This window comes from Prosopis cineraria, unplaced genomic scaffold (assembly GCF_029017545.1).
Source record: "Prosopis cineraria cultivar Desert tree isolate PC_DT_omini unplaced genomic scaffold, ASM2901754v1 PC3, whole genome shotgun sequence".
Lineage (NCBI taxonomy): Eukaryota > Viridiplantae > Streptophyta > Magnoliopsida > Fabales > Fabaceae > Prosopis > Prosopis cineraria.
The window spans coordinates 41,485,453-41,497,955 of NW_026555334.1; the positions used below are offsets into that span (position 1 = coordinate 41,485,453).

The 12,503-nt window shown below is 37.6% G+C and overlaps 1 protein-coding gene across 1 annotated transcript; it reads left to right on the forward strand.

Moving 5' to 3' along the window:
• The first annotated feature begins 4,651 nt into the window (after positions 1 to 4,651).
• Positions 4,652 to 11,109, forward strand: LOC129305872 (ABC transporter B family member 1). Its single transcript, XM_054946037.1, has 10 exons — positions 4,652 to 5,481; positions 5,560 to 5,614; positions 5,708 to 5,883; positions 5,987 to 6,187; positions 6,327 to 6,586; positions 6,679 to 6,995; positions 7,218 to 7,441; positions 8,320 to 8,693; positions 8,798 to 9,512; positions 9,597 to 11,109. Exons 1-10 carry the CDS (start codon positions 5,041 to 5,043, stop codon positions 10,878 to 10,880), a joined length of 4,047 nt encoding a protein of 1,348 aa, XP_054802012.1. The 5' UTR covers positions 4,652 to 5,040; the 3' UTR covers positions 10,881 to 11,109.
• The last annotated feature ends 1,394 nt before the right edge of the window (positions 11,110 to 12,503 follow it).

Sequence of the window (12,503 nt, forward strand, 5' to 3'; positions counted from 1 at the left end):
TTTTTTTGTTATTTGAATTAAATCTTACTCTTTTATCTGATTTTTTTTAAAGGCTTACACTGAGATATTCGATATAGGTTAAACATATATCATCAGCTAGTCACTAAGTTGTCCATGCATGTCTGTTGGTAGAAATTTGGCTATAAAATCCAAAATCTTTCTGATAAGATCTGCCATTCTCAACTGCCAAATTATGATATTATTTGACATAAACGGGCACCTCTTTTTTTAGAGAGAGAGAGAGAGAAGAAACACGGCAGAAAGAGGTTGAGAATGAATTATTATTAAGCCCAAAAGTTGCGTCTGATTTGAGACATTAGTTTAAAATTAGTCGGTAGGTTAGAGTCATGGACGGTTGTTGAGAGTTCGGACAATAATAAGCCATGGTGGATTATTTGGCCATCTTCAGAACTTGGGATTTTCAAACATTTACTTATCATTAGTCTGCTCAACTCTTGTTCGTACTATTAACTTGCTTTTAATGTAAACCATACACATTACAAATTATTTCTTCTATTCCTTTTTATAAAATAAAATTATATACCCCTCTGATTTTCAAGATAGGCCAAGCTCCGAAAGCTTTCTCAAAAAAACAAAAATTTTTAATCCTTCGTTTAAGATAAGGTTAGAGTAATTTTTTAAGTTTTATTCTTTATTTATTATAGTTTGAATTAGTTGTAGTTATTAGCTTTCAAGAAGAGCAAAATTATATTTTCAAAACAATAAAATTGATTATCATCTTTAATCTTTAAAACTATCTCATCTTCTCAAGAATATCCTTAATTTAGTTTTTTTTTTTTGTCTTACACACACTTTTTCTCTTTTAATCAATTAAAAGCACTATTTTTAAGGTGTAATTTAAAAAAAATTATCGATAACTACATAAATTATGTGAACTGCCTTTTGAATAAAAACGTTAAAACCCAAGTTATCTCGTGAAAAGGAATGGAGGGATTTCTTCAAATGTTGCCAATCTTGTCCGATGATCTCAATATTTGGACACCATTTAAGAAAACACGAACGCGCTCTATCTCTATCTGTTACGCATTATGAGATTTTTTTTTTTGTGAAATATGTATTAAAAATATAAGATTTTATTATTTTTAAATGTAATTAATTTGATTTTTTTAAATGTCCTTAATTAAAGGTGTGGTTAAAAATAGTTTTTAATCAAGACAATCTATTAAATAATAATAAATATAAAAAAAATGTAACATTTAAATATATTAACTAACTTACCAAGAGTGTGAATTTTAAATATTTTAAATGGAGAGAATGTGTGCACACAAAATTGCTAATTGAGTTGTTTATTTATTTGAAAACATCTCCAGACGACACACAGCTATAGGGTGCTTGGAGAGGTTTTTTAACCAAGATACTATATAATGGAAAAGAAAATACAAAAATGCTACATTGTGAGAATTATTTTTCAAAATACTACATGTAAAATCGTGCAGGGGAGAACGACTTTTAAAATTCATCAAATTAAGAACGATTTCCTCAATACATCATTTGTCTCCCTCCAAAACTTGTTCTTGAAAAGAATGATTTATCAACTTCATCCGCCTTGTCCCATCATACAATTTGTGTAATAATTTAGTAATCATTTAAATAAAAATGATGAATAAATAATTGTTACTGATTAAAAAATTATTATGTGGTGCATTAAATAAAAAATTAATAATAAATAATTATCAGGTTTTATAAAAATTAATAATGAATGATTAAGTTATATGAATTAAAAGTGAAAATTAACTATATGTCTACATCTACAATTAAGAAAAACTGAACATACAAAACATTAACGACTAGATATTAAGATTTTACTAAAAAATATAAATTTCAATATAAAAGTTGAAAAAATATATTAAGAAAGTGTACTTTAATTAGATGAAAAGTCAGGTTTCAAATAAATAAAAAAGAAGAAAATATACTTTAAACTTTGATCATAACACTAACAGAATCAATTGGAGTAGAGAAATGGATTAAAAAAAATATTTTAAAGTTTAAATAAGAGATAAATGAGAGAGCACGAAAAATGTAGAAATGAGAAGTGCGTGAATAAACTAGACAAATAAAAACAAATAACATTATATTCAATCTCACTAACATAAAAATAAAATAAAAAGAATAAGAATTACCTTTGAATAGACTAGAGAAGTCTTGCAATATCTACCCTTAATCTCACTACCATTGTCTTTATGTCTTCAATCCCTTACATAGCTAGTAAAAACGCATACACATGAATTTTCTAATCCCACATGTGAAAAGTGAAAGCTGGGGAATTTCTTAACAAATGAAGAAGAATTTGACAAAACGATCAAAGGAGAAAAAAAGCAAATATTTAAAATAAAATGTCACATCAATAAAAATAAACTTAATGTGATTCCACTTTTCATGAAAAAAAATTTCTTACTTTAAAATTATTTTAGATGAGAATGATTTTTTCCGAAATTTAAATTTGTTCTCTATCTGAATGATTTTTGGTACAATATTTTGATACATTTAGATAATTTCTTTTAATGTGTGTAGTAACTTGGTACTCATTTAGTAAGATAAATGTTTATTGTTGTTGTTGTATAGTAACTTGGTAAAAAAGCCAAGTGAAGGAGATGGGAGGCAGGTCCATTAGCATTCTGATCACATGTCCAGTCGTTAGGATGCCAGTGAAACTACCTAGGGGAAGGAAGCTTCAACATAACGTGCAAATTAAGATCAAATAATCTCCTTACGTCTTTAAAATATACGCAGGAAAAAAAATGGTCATCAACTGCGAGAAAGACAAGGAGTGGCATAATTGGGGTCACAATATACCTCCTTTTGAGAGAAGCACTTGAGTGGGTGCTTGAGTATTTGTTGTATTTGATAACACCATTTAACTTTCTTCGCTTGCTGCTATAATTGGTTTAGCCTTTAATTAAACATATAATCCATTGGTAGAATAATGCCATGCCTGCTATGGTCATAGTACAACCACCTCCAAAATTCATCTCTCCTTGACTTTGAAATCTACTTTAATGGATTAGCGTAAGCAGATAAACTTTCTTCATTAGTGGATGACTTGCTGCAGGCCAATATATTTCTAAGATTACTTGTCATAACCTGGTTAAATCCCCAGAGAAAGTGTGAGTCAGAAGTTACTTTATCCATTTGTATTTACTATTCTCCCATTTATAGGTTTCCAGATATGTAATGTACGTATTCTTCTTGTTCCTCATGAACCACACCATGGTCCTTCAGTTCAGTCCCTTTCATTAACGCCTCCCTAAACTCGTGGACACTTTCTCAATTTTCAGCCCCCAAGAGTATATCAGACACATCCTTCTCATGAAGTAATAAAGTTTCTGCACCTGTTTTCTTACTGCAATTAACTAAGGAATTTCAGGACTAGTTTCCCCATGAAAATATACATACCAAATGCAGAGATCTAAAAAAAATGGAAATAAATGTAACCCCACAAAAGAAGAAACTAAAAAAAAAAAAATCGATCTTAAATCTTTTTAATGATGCCCCATTTTGCAAGCCAGCTCTTTCCCATGCTCGACAAGTGCCCGTGGATACAGAGCACTTCAGAGAACAGAGCCTGGTATGTAAAAACTGTACGACAAGCGTGTGAAGGGAGAAAGAAATCCAACATGCACCTTTTTCCCTTTACCTGTGACAACCCATATTTTAATTTAACTTCCTGCTAAAGAAATTTTAAAAGCTGCCATTAATTTCCCTTAAGTATTGATCTAATTATTGACTGACACCAATTTTTTATGCGAAATAGGGCAAAAAATATATTCCAGCTTCGGGGAATTTTCAGTGTCAGAACTCCAGTCGTTATAGTATTTAAGCTTAATAAAGTAGAAGACTTGATGACCTTAAATTCTTAGTTAAATTGAAAGCGTAATTTAATTTAAGCGCTGCTTGCCAGTCTCTGGACGAATCAATTGACTGAAAGTTTTAATCAATTCTGATTTAAAATAGTCGTTGTCCCTAAACAAATTGTATATTTCGCCGTCCTTTTCAGTAAAGAATCAAATCTTGGAGCATACCCAGGTTTGTCGACGATTAATTTGACACGTATGTCGAACATTACATTGGTTCTCTCATTTTCATTGCATAACTAAACGTTCAGGGTTCATGACATGTCACAAGGTTCTAACGAAACCGATAGCTTAGATATTGATTGAGATCTGTGATATGCCTGGTTCAAGGTTTCACACTGTTTAAAGGTAGTAGACTAGGTTTAATACAATCCTTGATGTCTTTTTACCATTTTTAATGGTTTTTCAAAAGAGATAAAACAAAGCAGGCTTGCAAAGTTGCTTTTTTAATTGATTTTTAGTTGTTCTGCGTATTATTACACATTGTTTTTAATTTGTTTTTGGTCGCCTCCCTTGCTTCTGAGCAGAGAAAACCGGCGCACTCTATGGAGACGGATTCAGAAGTGTAAAGCCATGACTTCAGACAAGCAAAATTCGCCTTTTTAGCGAATTAACTTGCAGTAAAAGCCAAACCTGAAGAATGGAAAATCGACAGTCATTAAATTTTAATTTTTGAATAATTAAAAAAGCGAAACAATATTTAATGATCCGTTCTTTTATGGAGTATACTTCGAATTTGTTCCAGTCAAAAACCAATCTTCAAGTTTTCACAGCGTTCTTTGTCGGGTGGAGGAAATGAAAACGAAACTTTCTCTCTCCTATCCTCTTTCTTCCTTTCCCATTCCCATCCCTCCGAAATTTCTCTGTCTAGGTTCTCACCATCCGTCGCTTTCGGTGTTTTTTACAAAATTAAGCGAACTGGAACAGTAACCCTCTGCTACTAACCCTTACAGCTTCCCCACTCATTCAACATAGTCCGTCGCGACCGAGAAGAAGGATGAGGAATGAAGAATGAGAGAGAAAATCATTAGAGGAAGGAAGAGAGCACTATTAAAAAAAAAAAAAACAGAGAGCGGAAAAGTTGGAAGCAGAAAGACAGGTAGAGAGAGTGAGATAATAGAGGTGTGGGGAGTGAGAAGCCCTTCATAAAAGCTTTGGAATTTTGCAAATGTCACAAGATTCTGTCGAGATAAAGACGATTGAGCAGTGGAGATGGTCGGAAATGCAAGGCCTTGAGCTCGTCTCTCCTGCTCCTATTTCTTACCCTCACACAACACCAACACAAACAGAGGAAAACAGAGAGGCGAAGCCAATGGAGGCGGTTCAGGAAGGAGAGAGAAGGGAAGTTGGAAGTCTCGCTAATGGCAGTGCTGGCGGTGGAAGTAGTAGCAGTAGTGGAGAGAAGCCGGAGAATATTCCGGCTGTTGGATTTGGCGAGCTTTTCAGATTTGCCGATGGGTTGGATTACATTCTGATGACAATAGGAACGGTCGGAGCAATCGTGCACGGTTGTTCCCTGCCTTTGTTTCTCCGATTCTTCGCCGATCTCGTCAATTCTTTTGGGTCGAATGCCAATAATGTGGACAAGATGACCCAGGAAGTCGTCAAGGTAATGGGATTACGATTCATAATCTGATACATACTGATGTGAATGCGAATTGAAACTCTGCGTTTGTGGTATTTGTAGTACGCATTTTACTTCCTGGTGGTGGGTGCTGCTATATGGGCATCATCGTGGGCAGGTGAATTACTCTCTGAGACTCTGACTAAGGCTTTCTGGTTTGAGTTTCTATTTAGTGTTTGAATGTGATTAGAGAAGCTCCTATTTGTTGCAGAGATATCTTGCTGGATGTGGACTGGTGAGAGGCAATCAACGAGGATGAGAATCAAGTACCTGGAAGCTGCCTTAAACCAGGACATCCAATACTTTGACACCGAGGTTAGAACATCTGACGTTGTTTTTGCCATCAACACTGATGCCGTCATGGTCCAGGACGCCATTAGCGAGAAGGTGAAGCAAACACCGTAACGAATTCAACCATTTTTCCTCTGTTTCGTTTCATTTGGTTTCACTACTGGAGTGTTTAATCCAAATTTTCTTGCTCTATGAGCAGCTGGGCAATTTCATTCACTACATGGCGACTTTTGTTTCTGGATTTGTGGTGGGTTTCACCGCCGTTTGGCAATTGGCTCTTGTTACCCTGGCCGTAGTCCCCATGATAGCTGTAATCGGAGGCATCCACACCACCACCTTGACCAAGCTCTCCGCCAAAGGCCAAGATGCTCTCTCTAAAGCTGGAAACATCGTGGAACAGGTAAGAGAAGGAATTAACGCAGATCGATGCTTCTTTTGCGGTTTTCCAATCTTCAGATTTATGTTGATACAGACAAAATTTTAACCTTCTGAGCATTATCTCTGATTCTGCATCTGGGTGTGTGTGGTTCGGATTGCAGACGATCGTGCAGATTCGAGTGGTACTGGCTTTCGTCGGGGAGAGTCGAGCATTACAGGACTACTCTTCAGCGTTGAAGGTAGCCCAAAAGATTGGCTACAAAAGTGGGTTCGCAAAGGGCATGGGATTAGGCGCCACCTACTTTGTCGTTTTCTGCTGTTATGCGCTCCTGCTATGGTACGGCGGCTACCTCGTCAGGCACCACTACACGAATGGAGGACTCGCCATTTCCACCATGTTCGCTGTTATGATTGGCGGATTGTAAGTACTACTGCGTAAAATTCCATTTCCATTCGTTTCAATGCGCCTTCGAATCAAATTATATACCTTTTTCACTGTTTCAATTCCAAAAGAGGTTTGGGGCAATCTGTGCCAAGCATCGCTGCATTTACAAAGGGCAGGGTCGCCGCCGCAAAAATTTTCCGAATCATCGATCACAAACCGGGTGTGGACCGTAATACGGATTCGGGTTTGGAATTAGAGTCGGTGACTGGGTTAGTTGAGCTCAAAAATGTGGATTTCTCATACCCGTCAAGGCCAGATGTTCGGATCCTCGATAATTTCTCTTTGAATGTGCCGGCCGGCAAGACCATCGCGTTGGTCGGCAGCAGTGGCTCCGGCAAGAGCACCGTCGTCTCCCTCATCGAGAGATTCTATGACCCCACTTCAGGTAAACTCATCAATTAGATTTGCAGTAAATGCACAGTTTGACCACACATTCTTACGCGTCAGTCAGTTTTTTAAAGGGAAACTTTTTGTTATATAAATTTATTCTATTTTAAAAATGGTTTATTTGTCCCATGTTAATACTAGTTTTTTTTTTTTTAATACTCTTACTCTGAATGACATTTAGTAATTAGTTTATAAGTCGCTGAATGGTCCTCTTGTACAGGACAAGTTCTGCTAGATGGACATGACATTAAAACGTTGAAGCTGAGGTGGCTGAGGCAGCAAATAGGACTTGTAAGCCAAGAGCCTGCATTATTTGCAACCACTATCAGAGAAAATATATTGTTGGGTAGGCCTGATGCTGACCAGGTGGAGATCGAAGAGGCTGCAAGAGTAGCTAATGCCCACTCGTTTATTATCAAGCTACCCGAAGGCTATGAGACCCAGGTCAGTTAATTTAATGCTTCATTAGAATGGAAACAGCAATGTTTTTATGTGAATCAATCACTTAATTTGATTTCAGGATCTGACGTAGAAGAAGCCTTTCGTTTCGTTGATCGCAAGTCATACTTAAATTTAAAATATATTATTATAAAACAATAAAAAGGAACATAAATATTTTATTTTTACACCGCAATTAACGAGGTGGGGAAGTGCTATTATATGGAAACAGAGGTATTCCTACTTCTAGCAGTTGTGGGGTAAAGCGGATGATTGCTGAGTATGGGATCTTCACCAGAAGTTTATATTTTTATTGGTTGTTTATTGAAAATTTCTGGTAGTTTTTATCGGGCTGGATAAATTTGTTTTGTCAACGAACCAAACCCATCAATTATCAATTTTTTCTTCTCAAAATTTGGAGAAGTCAAACCAAGGGAAGTGACCGGTCATGCATTGCGTTTGGAAGTGACCAGGAGGGTAACGTGCTTCACCCAACAACGCATGTGCGCATGAATAAGTTTAGAGCCACTGGAAATCTTTCCTTAAATAGTGACTAGACAAACCACCGCTGGTGGACTAACTAACCAGCGGTATCTAAACATTAAAAACAAAAAATCATCTTCGTTTTTTTATGGCCTCTATAATAGTGGAAAATACTTTTGAATCGTTCTCCTTAAACGCATTATGAGTCACAGAATAATCAGAGTACTGAATATATGTTGATTTATATTTTATATATGATGAGGCGGAAATTACTAATAAAGACAATCTTATTACCAAATCTTTTTGAAGGAAAGAATCCTCCCTTCGTCCGCTAGCTTGTAAGACTCTAGAAAGAAGGCAGACTTTTAATTAAGCTAACATTTGGTGATTTGGAATGACAGGTGGGAGAGAGAGGATTGCAACTTTCAGGAGGGCAAAAGCAGAGAATAGCAATAGCAAGGGCAATGCTGAAGAACCCGGCAATTCTTCTTTTGGATGAGGCAACAAGTGCATTAGACTCTGAATCTGAAAAGCTGGTGCAAGAAGCCCTTGACCGGTTCATGATCGGTAGAACAACTCTTGTAATTGCCCATCGCCTCTCCACCATTCGCAAAGCTGACCTTGTTGCTGTGCTTCAGCAAGGAAGTGTTTCTGAAATTGGGACTCATGATGAGCTCTTCGCTAAGGGTGAAAATGGAGTTTATGCCAAGCTTATTCGGATGCAAGAAATGGCACATGAAACTGCTATGAATAATGCCAGAAAGAGTAGTGCAAGGTAGCTTTTAGGATCACAATAGCACATTTGTCTTTTTATCCTATTAGATTAGATATTCTCAAGTTGAGGGTATATTATCCAGTGACATGACAATCTATTTGCAGGCCTTCAAGTGCAAGAAATTCTGTAAGCTCCCCAATAATTGCTCGGAATTCTTCTTATGGCCGCTCACCATATTCACGCAGGCTATCTGACTTCTCTACTTCTGATTTTAGTCTATCCCTTGATGCTTCACACCAAAATTACAGGCTTGAAAAGCTTGCCTTCAAAGAGCAAGCCAGTTCCTTTTGGCGCCTTGCAAAAATGAATTCTCCTGAATGGCTTTTTGCTTTTGTTGGTTCTATAGGCTCTGTTGTTTGCGGATCTCTCAGTGCATTCTTTGCTTATGTCCTTAGTGCTGTCCTCAGTGTCTATTACAACCCAAACCACAGATACATGATCCGAGAAATAGAAAAGTACTGTTACTTGTTGATCGGGCTTTCATCAGCTGCACTTCTCTTCAATACACTGCAACACTTCTTTTGGGATATTGTTGGTGAAAACCTTACTAAACGAGTACGGGAGAAAATGCTTACTGCTGTGCTGAAAAACGAAATGGCTTGGTTTGATCAGGAGGAAAATGAGAGTGCCCGTGTTGCAGCAAGGCTCGCCCTTGATGCCAACAATGTTAGATCAGCCATTGGAGATCGGATTTCAGTAATTGTGCAGAATACTGCACTTATGTTAGTTGCTTGTACTGCAGGGTTTGTATTGCAATGGCGCCTTGCACTTGTCCTCATAGCTGTCTTCCCCGTTGTTGTTGCAGCCACTGTTTTGCAGGTTTGTTTGTTGCATTTCATCCATCCTTGCATGCTTTGGGAGTCATTTGTTATGCCATTACTCATTATGTTGATTTTTGTATAGAAAATGTTCATGACTGGTTTTTCTGGAGACTTGGAAGCCGCACATGCCAAGGCCACACAACTTGCAGGGGAGGCTATAGCAAATGTAAGAACTGTTGCAGCCTTCAATTCAGAAACAAAAATCGTTGGTCTTTTCACTTCCAACCTTGAAACTCCACTACGACGTTGCTTTTGGAAGGGACAAATTTCTGGATGTGGATTTGGGATAGCTCAGTTTGCACTTTATGGTTCATATGCACTTGGTCTTTGGTATGCTTCTTGGCTTGTGAAGCATGGAATCTCTGATTTCTCTAAAACAATCAGAGTCTTTATGGTCCTTATGGTCTCTGCCAATGGTGCTGCTGAAACTTTAACCCTGGCTCCTGACTTCATTAAGGGAGGTCGAGCCATGAGGTCAGTCTTTGAACTTCTTGATCGTAGAACCGAAATTGAGCCAGATGACCCAGATGCTATTCCTGTTCCTGACCGGCTTCGTGGAGAAATTGAACTCAAGCACATAGACTTCTCTTACCCCACTCGCCCAGATATGCCAGTTTTTCGTGATCTCAATCTTCGTGCAAGGGCGGGTAAAACTCTTGCCCTTGTAGGGCCTAGCGGCTGCGGCAAGAGCTCAGTGATTGCACTTGTACCGAGATTCTATGATCCAACTTCTGGGCGGGTTATGGTTGACGGAAAGGACATTAGAAAATACAATCTCAAGTCCCTCAGACGCCACATTGCCATTGTACCTCAAGAGCCTTGCTTGTTTGCCTGTTCTATATATGAAAACATAGCTTATGGGAATGAGTCAGCAACTGAAGCCGAGATAGTTGAAGCAGCGACCCTTGCCAATGCTCACAAGTTCATATCTGCCCTGCCAGATGGATACAAAACCTATGTTGGGGAAAGAGGAGTCCAGCTGTCAGGAGGACAAAAACAAAGAATAGCAATAGCTCGGGCTTTTGTGAGGAAGGCGGAGATTATGCTTCTTGATGAGGCAACAAGTGCTCTTGATGCTGAATCTGAGAGGTCTGTTCAAGAGGCTCTAGACCGTGCTTGCTCTGGAAAAACTACTATTATTGTTGCTCACAGGCTATCGACTATTAGGAATGCCAGTGTGATTGCTGTGATTGATGATGGGAAAGTGGCAGAGCAAGGATCTCACTCACAGTTGTTGAAAAATCACCCTGATGGGATATATGCACGCATGATTCAGTTACAAAGGTTCACACACACTCAAGTTATTGGGATGGCCCCTGGTTCAAGTTCTGCAAGACCAAAAGATGATGATGAGAGAGAAGGTTAGTTATTCATTAGAGCTTACCAGTATTAGAGGAGTATATGCCAAATACTCTTGGTGATTATTGGCATTTTTGTTTCACACTAGTATAGTTTGTATATCATCCTTCCCCTCGTTTTCCTGTCTAAGAATGTAACTCCTTGTCTTGATGATTGTTACTAAGGAAATGACAGAGACAGATATACAAAAGGAATTTAATGAATATTAAAAGATGAATTGTTCTTCTTGTAGAAAACTCTATCTTAATCCTGTTGAGATTCTGCATTGGCCTTTTTTTTTTATTTAAAAAAAATCCTGAGATGATGCAAAGTGTGATATTAAATTGCACCGACAGTGACTGCATGACTGTGAGCATTGGGTACGGCAGTGAATGCTGATATAAATCTCTATCGCTTTCCAACATTGATAGTGTAGTTGTGGCCGTGAGGATAGAGTGGTGACGAGTAGCGGCACATTTTTGCTTCTTGACAATGCCAGACGCATCACAATCAGATCCTTAAGAAAAGCCTTTCATAGCGATGCGAAATCTTGTGGTGTTGATCCCGATGAGGTGTGAGTACAAATGATAGGGTTTGTAGCCTAGAGAACTAAATTATTGAGTTAAATTCACATGGACATGTCAAGAACGTGGAAAAGTTAAATGTACATAATAAAGTGGATATCCAAGAAGAATCTAAATGCGGGAGCGGTTAGTGGTCAAGCGTGGGACGAGGCAAAATAAAGATGGGAAAATGACACGGGATTGTGTTCAACGACGCCTTGTTCCTTCCAGGACCAATCTTTGGTGACTTGTGGTTGAAGAGAAAAGGTAAGGGGAAGGGTGTGGATTGCAACATCATGTGTGGTGATTTTTAATATGATTATGCGGTTGGATTAAATTCAAGCATGGTTGGACTCAAATTGAGATAACTCTTAAAAAGATTTTTTTTTCCAATTGACTCGAACGTGAAGCCTGGTTGGTAATCACACTTCGTTTTGCTAGAACTAACGCGTATTAATCAACACGTGTGGTGTTACGGTTCATAATTCTCCGATGCATGCTATATAGGCTCATGGTCAACGTTGTTGTGAACTACAGCTTATCCCCGAGCGTGCACGTCGTTTTGTTATTCTGCTTTGACTAAAGGGCCTGTATTTATCTGTAGTATATTCGCGCGCGCTCGCGTGTGCGGACCTGTATGTATTCGTTCGTATGGGTGTTATACATATTGTTGGTGCGCGCACGCGAGAGAGAGAGTGCTCTATACATGTGCGTGGGATCAAATTTTTACTCAAAATTAATAGGCCATACTTTCTGCTGTACTTTTTCTGCCAAAACAAGGATAATTATATTAATTCAAACAATCCAAAGACAATACAACCATAAAAATTAAAAAGAAAATAAAAAAACGACATACAAAATAACAAAAATCCGCAAAGTATTAAATAAAGTAATAAACTACCCCATGCCATCTGGGCTATTAATTCAAATACACGAACGTTAATTCTATTCTATATAAATTGTTTCAGATTTAACTACGTAAAATTAGGATTGAATTACTTGTTAGCTTAAAATCTTGCTTGTTTATTTAGAAATTACTTTCCACTTTCAGTAAATTGTTATACGTATATAAAGCATACACTAATGTA